This window comes from Motacilla alba, chromosome 5 (assembly GCF_015832195.1).
Source record: "Motacilla alba alba isolate MOTALB_02 chromosome 5, Motacilla_alba_V1.0_pri, whole genome shotgun sequence".
Classification (NCBI taxonomy): Eukaryota; Metazoa; Chordata; class Aves; order Passeriformes; family Motacillidae; genus Motacilla; species Motacilla alba.
The window spans coordinates 52,150,834-52,170,150 of NC_052020.1; the positions used below are offsets into that span (position 1 = coordinate 52,150,834).

General features: G+C 49.3%; 1 protein-coding gene and 1 non-coding gene across 6 annotated transcripts; both read left to right on the plus strand.

Moving 5' to 3' along the window:
* The first annotated feature begins 755 nt into the window (after positions 1 to 755).
* Positions 756 to 8,357, plus strand: EIF5 (eukaryotic translation initiation factor 5). 5 transcript variants are annotated; one of them, XM_038138779.1, is made up of 13 exons: positions 756 to 895; positions 1,063 to 1,255; positions 2,561 to 2,755; positions 3,282 to 3,561; positions 3,822 to 3,903; positions 4,135 to 4,307; positions 4,609 to 4,720; positions 5,393 to 5,532; positions 6,037 to 6,195; positions 6,397 to 6,558; positions 6,812 to 6,976; positions 7,193 to 7,327; positions 7,960 to 8,357. In XM_038138779.1, exons 4-13 carry the CDS (start codon positions 3,490 to 3,492, stop codon positions 8,050 to 8,052), a joined length of 1,293 nt encoding a protein of 430 aa, XP_037994707.1. In that variant the 5' UTR covers positions 756 to 895; positions 1,063 to 1,255; positions 2,561 to 2,755; positions 3,282 to 3,489; the 3' UTR covers positions 8,053 to 8,357. The 5 variants fall into 5 exon arrangements, with proteins under 5 accessions (XP_037994707.1, XP_037994705.1, XP_037994706.1 ...); XM_038138777.1 differs by lacking the exon at positions 2,561 to 2,755; XM_038138778.1 differs by lacking the exon at positions 756 to 895 and having other exon boundaries at positions 955 to 1,255.
* On the plus strand, positions 5,069 to 5,192 carry LOC119702238. Its single transcript, XR_005257298.1, has one exon. It is a non-coding gene; the product is annotated as a small nucleolar RNA SNORA28 (small nucleolar RNA).
* Positions 8,358 to 19,317: the final 10,960 nt, after the last annotated feature.

A 19,317-nucleotide genomic window follows, 5' to 3' on the forward strand; every position in this document is an offset into this window, starting at 1 on the left:
GGAAGAGTGTAGATGGAAGAAGATGGGAAAGAACAAGAAACAGGGAAGAAAGGATGCAAGCTTTCTGCTTTTTTCGTGAAAATAAATCGAGACATGCATTTCATTCAGGGTCCCAATTCATCTACATAGGGCTGGTAACATTTTCCACTAAGAACAGAGTACATGCATATGACACTTGTGTCATCCTTTGTAAGGCAGCCCGGGCCCCCAGAGCCACCCAACGCTGAGCCTTTATGACACCGGAGTTAATTAACAGGCTCTTCCCCGCACCCCGAAAGCCGGCTGTGCAGGAAAAACACAACTTATTCAGCAACTTAATTGCTTCGAATTCTTTGTATTATTACTTGTAACATAGTTGCTGAGATGTCAAGCACTGGGTCACTACCCTCCAGGGAGTAGCTCGCCCCCCTCCTCCCCCTGGGGCAGAGTCTGGGCACACCGGGCAGGACGGAGGGGCCGGGGAAAGCTGGGAGCGCCCTCAGCCCCCGGGAGAGCCCCCAGCCCCCGGGAGCGCCCTCAGCCCCCGGGAGAGCCCCCAGCCCCCGGGAGCGCCCTCAGCCCCCGGGAGCGCCCTCAGCCCCCGCCGGCCCCTCAGCGCCGGCCCCTCAGCGCCGGCCCGGCCTCGGCCCCCCCGCCCCGCGCTCTCTCGCGAGACTCGGTCGCTGTAGACGCGATGTCCTTTGGGGCACCGGCGGGGGGAGGGCACGGGGGAGGGACGCAATGCTTTGATTGATAGCGGCTTTCACCAATAGGCGAGGGGAGCGGAGAGGTCTTAGCCAATAGCTTCGCTGCGAGGCGAGCGGTGAGCCAATGGCGATGGTGGGGGGCGGGGCGCACCGCCGGCTGATTGATCCCAGCTCTGGCGTTGTTCAGTCGGAGCGAGAACATTCTAGAGGTGAGTACGGGGCAGCCATTGCCGGGTCCCGTCCGCCGGCCCCTCCTGCCTCAGCTGCGCGCCTCTCGCCGCCTCTCCCTCCCCCCTTCCCTCTTCTCCCCCCTCCTCTTCCCTCTCCCTCACAGGTGCCGCCGCTAACGATGCTCCTGATTGTGTCTTGCCCGCAGATATCCCGGCACTGCTCTCCCTGGTGATACCGCCCGCCCCAGGACGCCGGGACCCGGAGGCTGCGGCGTCCGCCTCCGCCTCCCTCTCCGTCTGGATATAAGCGCCCCCTCGGCCCTGTTCTCCTCTCACAATCGGCTTCGTCGCAGCCCGGGGCGAGCAGCGTTGGGTTTATGTCTTTATTGGACGAAAACGGTGAGTGTTAATAGTGGGCTAGGGCGGGTGAGAGCGGTGGAGCGGGGGCACGGGCGGGCGGTTTGTGCCGGGGCCTCAGGCTGTCGGTGAACGGTGGATATTTGCGGAGGTTTTGTGTAACGAAGCGTCCGGGACTTTGACGGGAGGGGGAAGACAAGCAATGCGGGGCGGGAGGGGGGGCGGGGGAGCAAACAACATAAAAACGCACAACAAAATTGAACTCTAAAAGCAACAAACCTTCAGCTGTGGGGTTATTGTTTGGGGTTTTTTTGGGGGGGCGAGGCTTTCCTTTTTTTATTATTATTTATTTATATTCATTTCGCCGCCGCCATGCGACGAGACAAGATGGCGGCGGCGGGGCCGCGCCTCCCGCGCCGTGGCCGGGGGCAGTGGCGCAGTTCCCCCCGGCCGCGGGCGGGGGCGCTCGGCCGCGCTCCCGAGGGGCGGCCCCGGGGGACACTCGGGGGGCGGCCCGGGCTGGGGAGGGGGGGGGCGGTGAAGCTCCCCGGTCCCGCGGCGCATGCGCGGCCGGGGCCGACTCCCCCGTGGCTCCCGGCGCTGACTCAGGGCTTAATTGCTGCATTTATGACTCACCGCGAGCGGGGCGGGGACGCGGCGCTGTGCGGCGGGCAGTCGGTGTGCCTTCCCGCTCTTTCCTCCGTCTACGGCATATGGGGGGGTGGTGCTTGGGATGAGGTGTCGTAGGGACCAGGAGAGGGAGCTTCAGCCTGCAGCAGACAAGTGCTGCGCTCTGGAAGGAGGGAAAAACGGGTACGCTCCTTCTGGGAACGCGGTCACCGAGAGAGCTGCTTCCTCAGCGTTTCTTCAAACACGTGGCCGGGTTACGCGGTGGCTCTTTTTAGCCGTCCTGGGGAAGGAAATGGTGTGTTTTAAACGGAGTCCGCGGTGTATTTTTTGCTGAGGAAGGGTAAAATTGTATCGGGGCTAATGTATAACACAAGGCACGTAGAGATCTGTGTTCTTATTGTGTAAAGAAGTTGTAAACCTGACCAGAGGGACTCGGATCGTGTTGCACCATAGGCACGCTCTTCCACATAAATGCTAAGAAGGCTTTTTAAATGTGTCAGCGCTTCTGTAATTAACGATAACAACATGATGACGTGTCGGAATAGCCATGCTCTGTAGTCATGGTTGCCTGTGTAGTCAACCAATTGTGGTTTAAGTACTCCTAGATCTGATTATAGAGGCACGTGTTAATTTAAATATGTAAATACTGCTGAAGGCAACTTTAATAATAGGATTCATCCTCCTTCCCCTTCCTCCCCCTCCTCCCTTTCCCCCAAGAAAAAATCAACTGGAAAAGCTGCTGCACTGCTCTGTACCTCTGCATTGCTAGGCTTTCTACAGTGAAGCAACTTCTGTCAGACTTTATCAGGCTTATTGTTAAGTCAGAACTCAACAGAAGCTGCTATGAGAATCCATAAGTGAGAGGGAGAATTACGTAATTTTCAACTCTTTTCCACTCCGATTCAAAAACTGGTAAGCCATGTAGAAACTATGTTGGGCTACAGATTGCTGCTGCTTCATCTTACTTAGATTTTGCAACATTTTGGCAAACTTCAGTTTGTGATAGGCTCATGCTATGGTGTGGAACTTGAAATGGATTTCCAAATCTTTCTCCTGGTTTCCTGTGCCCTTCAGCCTGAAACCGTTCCACATGACCCTTATGGTGCGAGTCACTGGTCTGCATAATAAATCGAGGAGTGTGCCCTTCCTTAGTGATCCCAGAACTCCTGCTGGAGTTAATTGTATAGAAAAGTAGTTGTAATCTCTTCAGTGGTTTTAGGGTGGTAAGAGAGGGTGGAAAGCTCTGTGGTGCAGGTAAAGTTCCTTAGCAGTACAAGCCAAGGATGGAATTCAGTTCCATAGGCTGAAGAAAGCTGTAGTGCAACAAATGTGCTTTTCCCTTTTTCTCGTCCTATATTTCATCCCTTATATAGCTTTATAGCAAGAGTGGATCGAGGAATATTAAGCTAAACCAACTTTTTTGTGTTAACACTTGCAGAGCTGTTGCGCAGCCACTGGTACCTGTATTGGGGAAACATAGCGTGCAAGCAAGAACCTTACAGCCTCAGTGGCGAAAATTTTTTCATGTCAGAGACCGAGAACTCTTGCAGTCGTTTATGTCATCCCGTCTTCTCCAGACAGAAGATACCAAAAAACTGCAATCAAAGATCTCTTCATCTTATTGATAAAGCTACTAATAAGGCAAAATGTCTGTCAACGTCAACCGCAGTGTTTCAGATCAGTTCTATCGCTACAAAATGCCCCGTCTGATTGCCAAGGTAACTTCCCAAGCAGCAGCTGGAAGCAGGGAGTGTTCTCCCACAGCTGCTTCTCCCAGGAGGGGAAGGAGAGGTCATGGTAACGCTTGGCCACTCAGGGCAGGGAGGGGGTTCACTCCTTCTGTCCACACTAAGTGCACATGAGGTCTTGGAAGGAGATGCACTTCTAAGCAGAATTTTGGTGTAGTTCAGTGGGAAATGCACACTGGGGTTTGGCTGTTGCAAGCATTTAACCTTAAAATATTGTTTGTTTTCTTTAGGTGGAGGGCAAAGGAAATGGAATAAAGACGGTTATAGTCAACATGGTTGACGTTGCAAAGGCGCTTAATCGGCCTCCAACGTGTAAGTAGTATTGTGGAATGACACAGCATTTTTTAAAGCTTTTCTGTTTGAAGTGGTAGTGTTAATTAGTTAGTAAAGCATTAATAATGTTCTTTAAAGATTTGTAAGAAAGAAATGTGATTATCTCAGGATTAAATTATGGACAGAAAGGAACAGTAGCTTGTTTACTTGCTGTTTAAGAATCACAACAAAGATTTGAACGTGGTAGTGACTATAATTCTTCCTTTACAGATCCTACCAAATTTTTTGGTTGTGAGCTGGGAGCACAGACCCAGTTTGATGTTAAGAATGACCGTTACATTGTCAATGGATCTCATGAGGCGAATAAGCTGCAAGACATGTTGGATGGATTCATTAAAAAATTTGTTCTCTGTCCTGAGTGTGAGAATCCTGAAACTGATCTGGTGAGTGCTCTGTCTGTGTTACCAGTGACACCATGGAAACACTGTGTTAGATGTTTGTGGAAGTGGTGCAAGTTAAAAGACTTCAGTATCTGAACAGAAAATGAAGTACACATTCTTGCACCCTTTGGGAAGGTTTTACGTTTCTGACAGTTCATAACTTCTGGGATAAATTGATACTTGTAAACTTTGTCTTTAGAGGGGGATACAAATTACTTAAATCTCTGGCTTTAAAGGTAGACATCAGGCTTTGATGCAGTTGTTCTGTAAGTAGTGAATGAACTTGTGGTTGTTCTCTTTACAGCATGTCAATCCTAAGAAACAAACTATAGGTAACTCTTGCAAAGCCTGTGGCTATCGAGGCATGCTTGACACAAACCATAAACTCTGCACGTTCATTCTCAAAAACCCACCTGGTAAGCGCCTTTCCTTACTTCTGGGGATAAAGAGAACTTCTGTATTAGTGGTGCTATGGAAGTAGAAAAGTAGCTCACATCTAATTGAAATATTAAAAGGCACCAGCATATTCCTAGAGTGTGTTTGGGGATCAAGATGAAGGAGCTGTGCTGGTAATGTCTTTCCTCCTCACAGTGTGTCCTTCCCAAGGAGAGCTATTCGTTAAAAGGTGGATTTGCCTGTGCAGGACAAAACTTGCAAAGAAGGAAGGTAGTTAGCAGTAGCTCCTGACAGTTGTTCCTTTAGGTCAGCATGAAATGGGAGAGTAGGAAGTAAAAACTGTAGTAAACACAAACTGTAACCTGTGCAAGCAACACTCTGTAGTAAGCATCTAGTTGCCTGCTGCAATTTAAGCTTGCTAGAATAGAAAAGTCTAACCTATTCCAGGGGTCTCTTCTTTGTGGGGTCACCTGTTATATGGACTTGGACAATCTTGGTGACAAGCAAGACGTTGACTGCAGCTGGTGTTTCCCCACCAAATGTACATCTTCCCTGAGTGTGTTTGGGGATGGGTACTACCCATAACTTGCAGCTAATGAAAGCATCCAAACCCACTGGGGGGTTTGGCAGAGGTGCAGGGACTTTCCAGTTTGCTCTAGTTCATAGAACAAAACATTAAAATTCACTTGCAGAAAGTGGTGACACTGGTACAGGAAAGAAAGAAAAGGAGAAGAAGAACAGAAAAGGCAAGGACAAAGAGAATGGTTCTGTGTCCAGCAATGAGACACTTCCACCCCCACCACCAGAGGAGATTACTCCTCCACAGGTTGTGGTAAGTAGAAGGGAGAGTGGGGAGATATGGGTGTGTGGTGTGTTGCTCAGATTTAAACCTCTGAAGTCACTGGCATTCCTTGCTGGTCAGCATTGCACCTAAGAGTCTTACTGTATCCAGAACTTAGTGCTGGAATAGAAGGGTCCCTGATTTTCCTCTATAGCAGCTTTATCAGCTCATCAGTACCAGCATTTGTGCTCCTTGCTAAGTGAAAGCTGCTTACCCTTTATCACTCCTTTTCAGGCACCTGGATTGCCTCCTGTGCACTAGGTGGAATGGTTGAGTTGCAGTTCAGGTAGCCCCACAGATGGCTATAGAATTAGGTTTAGCTTCCATTACTTCCTGTGTTTGCGCTTTCTCCGTGATCCTTGACTTGCAAATTGTACTATAAACATTTCTTTAGTTTTATTAAGATGTGGTCAAGTCCATATCATTTATATCCTCATGTAATACTAAGCCTGCAGTAATACTGTGTGGATCTCTTGTTTTGGTTTTGTATTGTAGGAGGAGGAGGATGATGATGACTGGGGTGAGGACACAACAGAAGAAGCCCAGAGGCGTAGAATGGATGAAATCAGTGACCATGCGAAGAACCTCACACTTAGTGAAGACCTGGAAAGAACTATAGAAGAGAGAGTCAACTTACTATTTGATTTTGTAAAGGTAACTATCCTCTGGTTGTTGGCTTGATGTAATCCCTCAGCTGTAATTGTACAAAATGTTTGTAAGGGAACTAAAAGCAACTTGATCACAGTTCTGCCAAGTACTGGCTCTGTCAGCAGTGGGAAGGGATGGTTGCAAGGAGCATTAATGCAGACCTCAAGTGGCATTAAAATGTTTCTCTCTGTACCTGTTTCCCTCTAGAAAAAGAAGGAAGAAGGTGTCATCGATACTTCTGACAAAGACATTGTAGCAGAAGCAGAGAGACTGGATGTAAAGGCTATGGGCCCACTTGTTCTCACTGAAGTCCTTTTTGACGAAAAGATTCGTGAACAAATCAGGAAATACAGACGTCACTTCCTTCGTGTAAGCCATCTCTTCTGCACTCATTGTGACAACTGTGAGGAGTTTTTTGTAGCAGTTGCTTGGTACTATAGGGAAGGACTTTTTGTAGTGTTTTGTTTTTAAACTTCTCCTTAGCTAGGGAGAGCTGCTGGGAAGATATAGTATGAATTATTGTAAACTTTGCAATCTCAGAGAGCTGCTTCTGCTCTCTATTCAGTCTGGAGAGAGAGTAAAAAAGCTCATTCAGTCACTTTTGCTTTTATCACCATTCTAGTTCTGCCACAACAACAAGAAAGCTCAGAGGTACCTTCTCCATGGCTTCGAGTGTGTGGTAGCTATGCATCAGTCTCAGCTTATTTCAAAAATACCACATATTTTGAAGGAAATGTATGATGCAGATCTTCTGGAAGAAGAAGTCATCCTTGGCTGGGCAGAAAAGGTAAAGGGCAGTATGTAATGTACTATAGCATTTACAATAGGTACCTTCAGGTATTTATCTGGCCTCCATTCTGGTGTAGCTTGTGCAGCGAGAAGCCTCCTTCACAAAAATGTGCTGTGGAAGGCAGTGGGTGAGATTAGAGTTCCAGTTAGGCAGTATTTGGGTACGATCTGGTGTAAACTCCTTCAGTGTTCACACAAAGTATCTGTCTTTCAGGCCTCAAAGAAATACGTTTCAAAGGAGCTTGCCAAAGAAATCCGTGTCAAAGCAGAACCATTTATTAAATGGCTGAAGGAAGCTGAAGAAGAATCTTCCGGTAATGAAGAAGAGGATGAAGATGAAAACATAGAGGTAGGAAAGGCTCATTTACTGTCAGCAGCTCCAAGGCTGCACTGTTCCTGCATGCTTGAGTCTTGTAACCTTGTCCTGTGCACTCTGAAATGGATTACTCCGGGTATTACTGTGCAGGAATAGGAGGAGCACTCCATTTACAGTGCTTTAAGTGTTGCTAATTGTTGTCAGATGTCTACATGAGATCACTGTAATGCAATTGCACCTGGGTAGCCCAAGACAGTGCCATTCTGCAGTGACAGTAGCAGCTCATGCAGTGCAAGGCTGACAGGAGGTATCGAGCATTGTGTATCATGCTGTAGATGAGTTAGTGGGGGTGTGTTTGTTAGATAAGCTGATGGAAGAATAACTGACCATCTTCCTCACAGTTTAGGCCTAGGTAAAATCTGTTGGTTACATTCCAGCTGCCTGTGGGAATCCACGGGGATTGGTTGTTCTCCTCCCAGCATTGTATTATTCTGCTCCTGAGTAGGAGGTGCTGCTGCTTCCAGATACACATGCACAATTCTGCCTGACAAAGCAGGGGTTCATAGCCGCGGTCAGGAGGGGCGTTGGGTGGTTGGGCACTGGAATTAGTCCAGTGCTTAATAGTAGTAGGTGCTGTAATGAAAGGAAGTGTCTTGTCTCCACAGGTGGTGTACTCCACAACTGCCAGTGTACCTAAAGTTGAAACTGTGAAGCCTGCAAACAACAAAGATGATGATATCGATATTGATGCCATTTAAAGTGATGCAACATAGCTTCCAGCATAGTAATGCAAACTTCTCTGCGTTTTCTGCCAGAAGTGTGACTTGTATGTGCACAAGCTGAAATGGCTTAACATCCTGCTACTTTGTACTCTAAAATGTATCTTTTTACCGTGACTGGTCTTGTGTAACTAAGCCTAATACCAAGGAGTCAGCACGTCGGTGAACTGATCTAGTTTGCAACTGGCATGTTCTGTTTTGTTTTTCTAACTTGTGTTGGACACATACTTGGAGCACATTTATACAGTTGTGGAAATAAAGGATTTGGTTTTGGTCAATCTTCATTTGTGATTCAACCCCCTTATTGCTTTTCCAAGTAAGTATTTACTCAGCTCAATGAAGTTTGCGAAGCTGATCACACAATGACAATCTCTTAAATGAGACAACAAACACCCCACCTTAACCCTAGACTGCACTGTCCTAACAGTGGAGATTTGAAACCTGGGCAAGAAGCAGGTGTTGGGTAATCAACAGTGTGCAGCTGCCAGCTTCTTAAAGCAGGACAGCTGTGTCTGTATTGTGATCTTTTGAGGCTTGTTTTTTTTAAACAGCCTTCTGTTTTAATCATATGTGAGTTGGGTTTTGGCTTGGGTTTTTTTCCTTTCGTGTGGTTTTCAACAGTTCCAAATCCAGGATTAAAGCAGCAGGAGCTGGTACTGCTGCAATTGGTGTGTGCTGCCCCTGAGGAGCTGGCTGTTGCCACGGGTCCTGCTGTGCAGGGCCACCCTGGCACAGGCTGAGCAGTGCCCAGCTCCAGCCTCATTTGGGGAGGCAGGGGCAGAGGAGGAGATCTGGCACCCTGAGCACTGAGGTACCCAAAGTTCACCTGCTTATCTCTGGAAGTGTCTTAAACACCAATGTTGAGGAGTGAGATTCCTTTAGAAGCAGGATAAATTAAACCTGGTCCATCAAAATCAGGAACCTGGTATGACATAGTGTGTGACAGGTTTTGGTCAGGCTTGAGTTAAGGGGGGTTTTGTTGCCTTTCACAGCTGCCTGCCAGGAAAATCAAGAGTTTGGGTTTTTTATTGGATTCAGTATGAGCAGTTTTGAGAGATCAAGGCTGCCATGCACGGTAAGCTGCTTTTTCTAGTCAGGTTGTTCTGGCAGAACTTGGAATGGGACAAAAGCAAAGGTTGTGTCTGGGTAGTTGCGGCAGGGGTGCCTTGAGCTGCAGTTCTGTTCTGCAGTGTCTTGTGTTGCACGTGGCCCTGGCACCTGTGGCAAACAGCACTAGAGCAATGGGGTAAAGCCATGGAGCACTTCCAAGTGCCCTTCTATCTTATGTGGATTATTATTGCTGTAATAGAAACCCACAGTTTTTAATTTAGAGACAGGTTTATTCCTGGCTTCTTTTGTCTGAAAGGAAGTCTGTTCTCCATTTGGTTTAAACCAGGTTTGTATTTCCAAAATGCCCATTTTCACATGTGTTTGGGAACCTGGAAGATTGATTACTAATCCCTGTGTACCCTCTCAGGAAAACATCTGTTCCTCCTGGTGCAGGCACATGCCTCCTCTGTGTGAGTGTTGTGAGCACAGCCTGATAAGTGTTACTCTCATGACCAGAAGGTTTCTGCCTGAGGTAGGTTTTTTTGTGGTGTTGGCTGCTCTGACTGGTGACACCAGTGGAGTCCCATTTCATGGGGGATCAGTCCCATTTCAGAGCAGGCTTGGTGGCAACTGCAGGCTGCCACCAATAAGGGATAATCTCTGGGTGTTTGGTTTCTCCCCCAGGATAAGCAAGACATACCCGTTCCTTCTTCCTGTGGGAAAACCAGGAAATAAATTACCCAAAAAAGTGTTTTGTAGGGTCAGTGGAGTGATGATGTTGTACCAAAGCTATAGGATGGTAGATTTGCTGTAAAGCATGGTGGGAATATGCAGGGAAGAGAGGTGTTCTTGTCTGTAGTAACCCACAGATGGATCAGAGTGTATCACAAAGTGGTTCACTAATTCAGCCATGGTGGAGGCTTCTAGAAGTGCTGAGGCTGCCATTATGAAGTTCCTGGTGCCAAGTTACACTTCTGACCCCATTTTCACATTCTTGTTGCTGTTTCTGTCTCAGATTATTAACCAATGATTCCACCAGCTCATAAAAAATTGAGTGTTGGTTGTGTGACTATTTCTTTAGGGAAGGAAGTCTGACTTAAAGTTTCATGAGTCTTTGAATGTATTGCCTCTGCTATCTGATTAAAAATAACAAATACATCTTCAAAAGGCAACTTGAAGTTCAGATAAAACCTGCTCCAGGCTTCAGTTAGACTTCTGGCACCCGGGGAGGAAACAGCATTGGGTGATTCCCTTCACTTGGTGCTGAACCATGTCTCTGCTAGAAAACCTCAGTGTGAGCAGTGCCCGTGGGCAGGTGCAGGGTCTCGTGGCAGGTCCATCAGCCTCAGCTCTTCAAACCCTCATCTCCTTGCAGGAGCCGGAGATTGGGCGCTTTGCTGCAGCTTGGCAGCCTCTGGCAGCGGTTTCTCTTCATCCAGTAAGGATGACAAGGAGCTGCTCAGCTGCCAGCTCTGCTTGGGGCTCAGCAGCTTCAACCAGGGTTTGAAATCCTGACTGTTGTTGTGCACGTCAGAAGTAAAATTGCCTGGTTTTACTTTTACCTGTTAAAACCTACGAGTTGTCATTAGAGCCCAGTGCCTCCTCAGCTGGGTCTGGTTGGACATCTGTTAGATAGAAGCGTGCTCTTTGCTCCTGAGCGTGCACAGCTTGGGCTTGTATTGAGGTGGGGAGTAAAGATGGGAAAAGTGATTTGAAGGGATTGCAGTAGGCAGAGAAATGTGCTCAATGATTTGCTTTACCTTGCTGTGGTAGTGGCTTCCCTTGCTAGTGTACCTGTGATGTGGTGCTCCCCCAGAGGTCACCTCTGCCGGGCCACTTGTGTGAGGCATTCCCACAAGGCTGTCATTCCTCCACGCTAAGGTCTGCCCTGTTCCTTGGGAGAGGAGGCTTGTGGAAAGATCCTGATCTCCACCCAGGTCAAACAGCTTGGTTGATTTGCTGCTGTCCAGATGTACCACAGAGTTTGGAAAGCTGATAATAAATAATGCTTAGCACATGGGTGTCTTCCAGTTGTGAAAGTTCTGAACCTTGCTGTTTGAAAAGGAGAGGCACCTCTGAGAAGTAGTTAATGTAGCAATCTGTAATGAACTCTCATCTGAGAGCTGCTATGAAGTTGAAATAAAGATCACAGGACCTCTGGGCTCCAGTGAAAGCAGGGACTGGACGTGGCAAGGAGAGATGGAATAAAAGTAGCTGACCCCCAATTAGTCTTTCCAAACTCTGGCAGCTATTTTCTTCTCAAACTAATTAGTCCCAAAGAGCCTCAGAGGCCTGTTACTGAGGATTGACTCCTTGGCATTTGGTAACACCAGTGAACCGTGAAGTTCTGGAACAGAAAACCTAGAAGGAAAAAAAGCTTGAAAACAGTGAAACAATGATCTTTTAAGCCTTATCTGTGAAACACTGCATGGTTAAATTCCAGCTGAAGGTTTATAAAGTTGTTGGAGCTGTTGGGCTTACTTACATGCTTGACAGACTGCTGGCGTTTTCATTTTGTAAATGATCATCTTGCTGCCACAGAGGTGTCAGAATCTGTCTCTTGACCTGGAATTGCTGAGGAGATGTTCTGGAGCTGCTGGCAAGCAGCTTTCCCAGGATGTCCCTTCCTTCCCTAGTGCAGTCCAGTACCATGGTATCTCCACAGCTTCCTTAGAGCTACTGCAGCTGGCATCCATCAAGGGCATGGCCCCAGTGCCCAGGTGATGCTGCTTTTATTCAGTAAAATTCTAAAACTCCTCAATTTTTTTCAGAGCAAAATTAAAAAGCATCTTGGTAGTTTGGGTTAGGAGCCTAAGAAACAGATTCACTCAGAGGGAACTCTTCTCCCCGTTGTAATTAGTGTCAGGGAAACCAAATAAGCACTAAACCATCTTTTCTGCACATCAATTTTTCTTCTTGCATGTGCTTCCAAGTCATTGCTTACTCAATAGTTAAGGCTCTTTAAGCTAATTTGTTGTGGCTAAATTACCAGTCCTGAGTGTCCTGTGGATGAGATGGCATTTAGCTTCCAGAGCTGGCCACAGGGCTCAGCTGTGACAGGACAGGTTTGGAGCGGAGCCAGGCAGCCGGGTCAGTGAGGCAAGGCTGGGAGCAGCAAGGCCCAGGGCTGGGCGCAGACCTGCCCATGGGGGTGCACAGGCTTTGCCAGGGCCCAAGTGCCAAGGTGCCTTGGCCCCACATGCTTTCTGTCAGGACTTTCTCACGCTGGTCCTTGCACGTCACTCAGCTCCAAGGTTACTCAGCTGCGCTGCACTGGAGCTTGAACACAGGCACTCCTGCGCCTGCAAGGAGGGACAAGGGGTGGCAGAGCCTACTCCTGCTCCCAGGTCCTTGATATTTTCTGAGCCTGGAGCTGTTTTTCTACACAGCTGTTTTTCTGGTGTTACTCTCGCCCCATTACTGTGGTGTTAGAGGCATTTTCTGCACATTATTTTCTCAAGGGGAAGAGACGATTCGAAGGAGTGCTCTGGTCTGAGCACAGAGTCATAGGAACTACAGCCATACATTCCAAATGAGGGAAGTATCAGCACCAGGAACAACTCAACTGGAGGTTTGTGTGGGTGTTTTATTATTCTCTGTGAATTTGTGCTTGATACTGTTTTTTATATTTATCTGATATTAATAAAACCCAAGTAACTGCATTGACGTCAATGGAGTTTGGCTTTGATTCTGTGCAATTAAGGTAGACATCTGACATCTTTAAAAGAAACATGAGGAAAGTATACTTCCCCAGGAGAATCCTATCCCTGTCTTGTCAGGGAGTTGGTAATAAATTATTTATTAATCAATTATCACTCTTACGTACAAAGTCACAGGTGTACAAATTGTGAACAGAGTAGTTCACATAGGAAAAGACTAAATAAAGAAGTAAATTACTAAATAAAGAAGTAAAATACTAAATTAAAAGACTGAGTGTGGTCTCTGGGGTTAGGAAAACTGGGTTTAAAAGCTACCATCTCCTGCTTCCTTTGTTCCTCCAGCCTGCGCTCACATTCTGTATCACAAGCCAGAGGAGCTGGTGGTTCCAGCTGGATGTGCTGTGGAACTCGGGGAGGTTGTGGATGGTGGGCAAGCACACTCAGGCAAAATTGCAAACAGGAGCACAGCTCCAATGACAGAAAAACACTGTTCTGTGTGGAAGAAATGGGATTTTAAATAATATCTTTTAGATTCTTATTTATCAGCTGACATTTAATACAGGAGTTTGCATTCTCCATGCCTTCTCCATGATGAACAGGATGGGCTAGATTTTAGTTTTTATTCTGCTGAAAGATGCCTATAAAAGGTCCAGAATGCAAAAGGGGAAATTTTAAGAAAAATTTAAAGAACCCCTTGATTGTTGGTGGATTTCATCAAAATCCCAAGAAGCAGTTTAGACAAGACAAATGTTGTGGTAGCTGCAGCCACTCAGCTGCTGTCAGGAGCACACCACCTCCAAAGAGCAAAACCCCTGCTTAGGTGGAGCAGTGCAGAAACACGGAGGGGAAAACCCCTCTGTGAGGAAAGCGGGTTGGAGCCTACCCAGCAGAGGTCACTGAAGAACAGCACCTTCACCGTGCAGTCAGTGAAGGAGCCAAAGCTTTATCAAGTAGCACAACTTGTTGAAGGGATGAAAAACCCTGCCATAAAAAGCAGCAACATATAGAGAGAAATAATCAACCATGCACTTCTCATGCTGGCTAAAAATCAAGGAGATGGAGGGGTGATGAGTCCTCCTAACCAGCTCCTGCTCAATCCTGATACCAGAAGATGGGAGCAATGTGTTTGACTTGGGGAAAAAAACACTGTAGGAATCAAGAGGTGCTCCTGGAGTCCCAGAGCTGTGCAGCGGGTAACCAGCCTCCGTGAGCCTCCTCACTTGTGGGGACCTGGCGGTGCTCTCAGTTTTGCATGGCCAGGTTTGTGTGCCTGGCTGAAACATCTGCTCCAGACCTGTTCCTGGGAGAGGACAGGAGCGTGTAGGCTGGGAGAGAGAGGCAGGGAAGCCAGGCTCAGCAGCACAGGCATGGCTGGCTGCATCCTGCTCTGGGTCACTGAGAGGGAAGCCAGGAAGTGAAGGTGGCTGCAGTGTGTGGGCGGTGAGGATTGAGAGGTGATCGGTGAGGCCTTCCTGTTTATAACACCAAAAGGCTTTTCCTGGGCAAGGGGGTGGTTTTATCTGAATCACTGAAGGGGAACTGAGTGTTCCTGGTGGGAGGAAATGTGGGAGAGCAGGTACCTGTCTGTTGTGAGAGCCTTTCTGGGGGCGTTCAGGGATGTGCACTGAGGAGCTGCGGAGCTTCACTAATGCAAGGCACTGATTGCTGCAGTTTCTTCTTTTCATTTTTACAGTCTTTTATTATACTGTCTCTGCCTTTGTTCCTTTGTTTTTCCACCTCAGCACTGTGGGGCGGGACTGGGAAACAGAAAGAAGCAGTGGTATCACTAATACTAGAAAACCTGTTCTGCAGGAAAACCTGCAGATGTGTGCAGGATGGGGAAGGAGCACTCATGACCCAACCTGCCCTGCACACGGAAGGCCAGAGGGTGATGGGGAATGACAGCCTCCTTCCTGCCTTTCCCCTTTCCCATGAACCCATTCTCAGCTCTGGCCAAAGAGGCCAGGTGCTGCTCAGGTGCTGCTGATAACCTTTAAGGAGCAACTGGAAGGAAGGTCTCCTGCCTTTCCTGCCCCATGGGACTTGCACTGCTGCGGTGTCAAACAGCTTGTGCCTTGGTCTGGGGCTGGTCAGCAGTGGTGGATTTGGAGTTTAAAGGGAGATGCCTGTAGCTATCGGAGGGCTGACATCGTGGGCCATGCCCTAAGGCACCTAGGTGTCACAGAAGCCACCAGTGCTGGCAATTTTCTGTGACCTGCTTTTCCTCCCGAAATTCTGTTTCACGATGCTGGCAAAGACTCGTTCCCCAGGAACGTCCCCAGGCTGCAGGAGAGATCCCAGCCGGGACTGACCTTGCTCCCCCCATCACCGTAACACGTGCAGGGCCCCTCAGCGTCGCGCTGGGACACAGCCCAGGCGGGCAGGCAGGACGGGGAGGGCACAGGGGCACATTCTGACCCCCCACAAGGCCTGGGTGCCACCTGTGACCCCGAGCATCCGCCACTCTCCGCGGGGCAGGGTTGCGCGGGGCGCAGAGATCGTGGGGGGCAATGCGGGATCGCGCTGGGGGAGCTGGGCGCTGGCTGGGCTCCGGGGAATGGCGAGGCAATGCGGGGTGTCGGAGTGCGGGATCCCGGGATTGCGGAGTGCCGGGATTGCGGGATCCCGGGAGTGCGGGATCCCAGGATTGCGGGATCCCGGGAGAGCGGGGTGCCGGGAGTGCAGGGTGCTGGGAGTGCGGGGTGCCAGAATTGCGGGGTGCCGGGAGAGCGGGATCCCGGGATTGCGGGATCCTGGGAGTGCGGGGTGCCGGGAGTGTGGGGTGCCGGGAGTGCGGAGTGCCGGGAATGCGGGGTGCCAGGATTGCGGGGTGCCGGGAGTGTGGGGTGCCGGGAGAGCGGGATCCCGGGATTGCGGGATCCTGGGAGTGCGGGGTGCCGGGAGAGCGGGGTGCCGGGAGTGCGGAGTGCCGGGAATGCGGGGTGCCAGGATTGCGGGGTGGCGGGATTGCGGGGTGCCAGGATTGCGGGATCCCGGGAATGCGGGGTGCCGGGAGTGCGGGATCCCGGGATTGCGGGTCCCGGTGAGGCGGACACCGGCGGTGCCCCCGCGGCCCCGGCCCCGCCCCGCGCCGCCCGGAGCGGAGTGGCCGCCAGGAGGCGCCCGCGCGCCGGCGGCGCCGCCCCGGCCCCGAGCGGCCCCGAGGCGGAGACGGAGCCGGGGGAGAGAAAGGGAGAAAAGAGAATGGAAATATCAACAAAAGCAAGCAAACAAACAAAAATAAAAACGAGGGGAAAGTATAAAATAAATTTTAAAAAGAAAAGCATGAGGGAAAAAAATTAAAACCACCCCAAAATTCCTCCTCCTTCCAGTTTTCACCCTCCCGATCTTTGTCTGGCTACGGATCTACCAGGGCTGGACTTCTCCCGCCCGACACCACTGAGCTCGCGTTGCCTGATGCACGTTTTTGGGGAATAAGTGCAAAACTCTCGTGTTGGATGGCAAGGGGGTTCCCAGGCTCGCACCTGCCCCTGCTGGGGTCACAGCTGCCCCTGCTGGGGTCACATCTCCTGCAGGGCCCCAAGAGGTGTGAGGAGCCTTGGCACGGTGAGGTGGCACAGTGGCTGCCTTGTCACCCCCTGCCCTAGGGTGGCTCGGTCACTGCAGGGAGGGAGATGTCTCTCTCTGCAAGGAAACAGTGGGGAGCCTTGTGATGGGGAAGGGCATGAGGGTAGTGAAAATCATGCTTTACGGAAAGTACTGTCAGGAAAATATTTGAGAGAGGGAGAGGGAAAGCTGCTGCTGTCTCTCCATCACACACAGTCCATGTCACACTCAGGGAGAGCTTGCTTTTTTGCATTCTCCAACCTGTGTCATCAGGATGCTCTTAAAGCCCTGGTCCATGTGCACATGCTTTGAGGGCAAAGTGATGCCTTTGACATCACTGGAGGAAATGTTCAGGCCTCATGCAGCCTGCTCACCCTCAGCAGCACTCTTACCTGCAGGAACAAACTACCTTATCTCCACATCTGTGTCTTACCTGACTCATTCTCAGTAACATGTCTTGTAATGAGCCATTTCACCAGCTGCACTCACCCAAATGTCATGTGAGGAGATCCTGCACACACAGCCAGTTGCTGCTTTGCCTGCATGGATGCCTGCCCTGCCCTGCTGATGATCTTGGCTGTTCAGATTTCCTCCTCCAGCATGGGATGTGTGCTGGGAAGAAGATGGTGCCCTCTCTCATGCAGCAGTGACTCACCATGCAGCCCCATGCAGCTCCATGGCCTCCCCTCCCTCTGCATTTCTGGTCCCCGGGATGCTGTAATTAAACACCTCTGAAGAGCTGTGTTAGCATGGGCATACCCAGAGCTGCAGGGAGCCACAGGGAAAGTAAAACTGATGGCAAACACCATCCAGCTCCTGCTCAGCAGTCCAATGGGGGGGAATCTGAGAATCCATTTCTCTTTCTTTATTTTGCTCTGATGCTGTTTTTCTGTGATCATGTTGCTCACAGCAAAACTGAAATGAAAAGCACAACAGCCAAGAGTATCAGAAGTGCAGGAAGAGAGAGCTCCCTACATAATCCTGCCTCAAGCTGGTCCTGGGAAGCAGAGCTGAGCATCTTGGCTTTGCTTGGGCAGTGAGGGAGGTGGTACAGGGTGGTGGGATGGGTTGGTGGAGGCTGAGCTGTCCAAAATCTTGCCATTGGCATCTGGCTGCATCCACGTAGCTCTGCCAGGCAGGGTGAAAGGACAGACAAAGCTACTATCCAAAAATCATCTGCAAATCATCAGTGAATGCACATCCCCACTTTTCCTGATAAATGAAGACACCAGAGGGGTCTGTGTGTTTTCACATAATTATTTTTTCCCAGTCTTCCTAAATTCTTCAAAGACAAACATAGGCTCCTTGTGGGACGGCTTTAAAGTGACTGCCAGACAAGAATTTACAACCTTGCAGGTGTCAGAGAAGCCAAAACCTGATTGCCTGGGTCAGACTGGGGCACTTTCAATGTGTTTGAGCTCCTCTTGTTTGACAATTGTAAGATCAGAAGCTCGCAGAAAGGCTGGGTGGCCACAAGTCTCTCCATGGGACCAGCTGGGCTCCAAAGGCAAGAAGGCAGGTGAGGTGTGATCCTGGGTGACGGATGGGCTTGCAGGGACAGGGTGACCACAGGGGCTGGTGTCACCCTCAGCAGCACACAGGGTGGCTCAGGAGGGTCCCTGCAGGCCCCTCCCCTCTGCTCCAGGGCTCTCCATCACACTCCTGCCCCAGAAGGGGACAGCCAGATCCTGCAAATCTCAACGTGGCCCCCACATTTCTAAGCAGTAGATTTTTTTTTTTTTTTTTTTTTTTTTACCAGAGCAGGAATATGATGAAAGTTGTGTCTCTGCATCCCAATTTTCTTGTTTGGCTCTGAAACATTAAAGCGTGGTCAGGGCCTTAAACCAGCCTTTGTTTGGGCTTTCTCAGGCAGGTAATTTCTCTGTGCTGGGGCGCTGATGGGGATGGCAGGTTCCCCCTCCCTGCTTCCCCCCACCTCCCCAGTCTTTGATCACAGCAACTCTGGAAACTAAGCTTTGAAAATACAGTCATTTCATGGATGTGTTGATTAGGAAATGAAATCCCAAGAAGCAAATGACAGCCCAGCTGCACTGCCTGACTCTGCAAGGTTGGAGCTCCCCACCAGGAAATGTATTCTCATATTTTTTTGACACATCCAGGGTGTTGTATCATTAATAAAAAATGCAGACAGAACTTCTTAAGAGAAAATGACTTCCAAAGAAACTACCTTTTTTTTTTTTTCCTAGTTTTTCCTGTGAATCTGTAGGCTTCCTTGAAGACAGCTCAGTTCTTTCTCTCTTTTGCAGAGCAAAATGAAGCATAGATTTACCCTGGAGCAGTGTCTTCTGGACATACAGTAACACCCCAGGGATTTGTCTCTCCAAGCAGGCTGCTAATCAAGGTTTCCAGTCCATAGAAATTTGATTTTATAGGGGGACAGAGAGAAGCTGTGGGCCTTCATGGTTAATTCTACAGAAAAATAACCCCAGCCTTGCAGTCCTTGAGGACTGGATTCTGTCTGGTCCACCCAGCTGGGATAGGGAGAGGTGTAACTGATGTGTCTGCCTTCTCAGCAGCCATGGTGCCATACACTGACTCCAAGTAAGTATTTTTTATTCAAACAACCCCAAATCCATCTCTGAAAAATAATCCTTTCCCCTTCCCTTCTGTATTAATAGTACTGTGCTTTTTTGAGTGCTATTCTGAGCATGTCAGCCCAGGGTGGGAGGGTGTTTTGGGGCTGATTCACCTCAATTGTGTTGCTGAGAAAGCAGGACATTCAACAAGGATGATGGCAGAGGCTGGGCTGATTTGGTTTCAAAGTGGGTTCAAGGAGCTCCTGAGGCTTCTCAAGACTCACAGAAGTGCTGCAGGAGGGGAAAACCCAAAAAAGGCCATGCCTGTGTGGGGCAGGCATGTATGGGGCTGAGGGGTGGTTCAGATCCGCTGGAGGGTCACAGCAGCAGCAGCAAGTGGGACTTTGCAAGTGTCTGGATTTGCTTAATGT

Excerpts from the sequence above, each read along its gene's own strand:
- EIF5 (XM_038138779.1), top strand. The coding sequence starts at position 3,490 with ATGTCTGTCAACGTCAACCGCAGTGTTTCAGATCAGTTCTATCGCTAC. Across the intron at positions 6,559-6,811 it reads ACAGACGTCACTTCCTTCGT|TTCTGCCACAACAACAAGAA; the intron begins GTAAGCCATCTC and ends TCACCATTCTAG. Across the intron at positions 7,328-7,959 it reads ATGAAGATGAAAACATAGAG|GTGGTGTACTCCACAACTGC; the intron begins GTAGGAAAGGCT and ends TTGTCTCCACAG.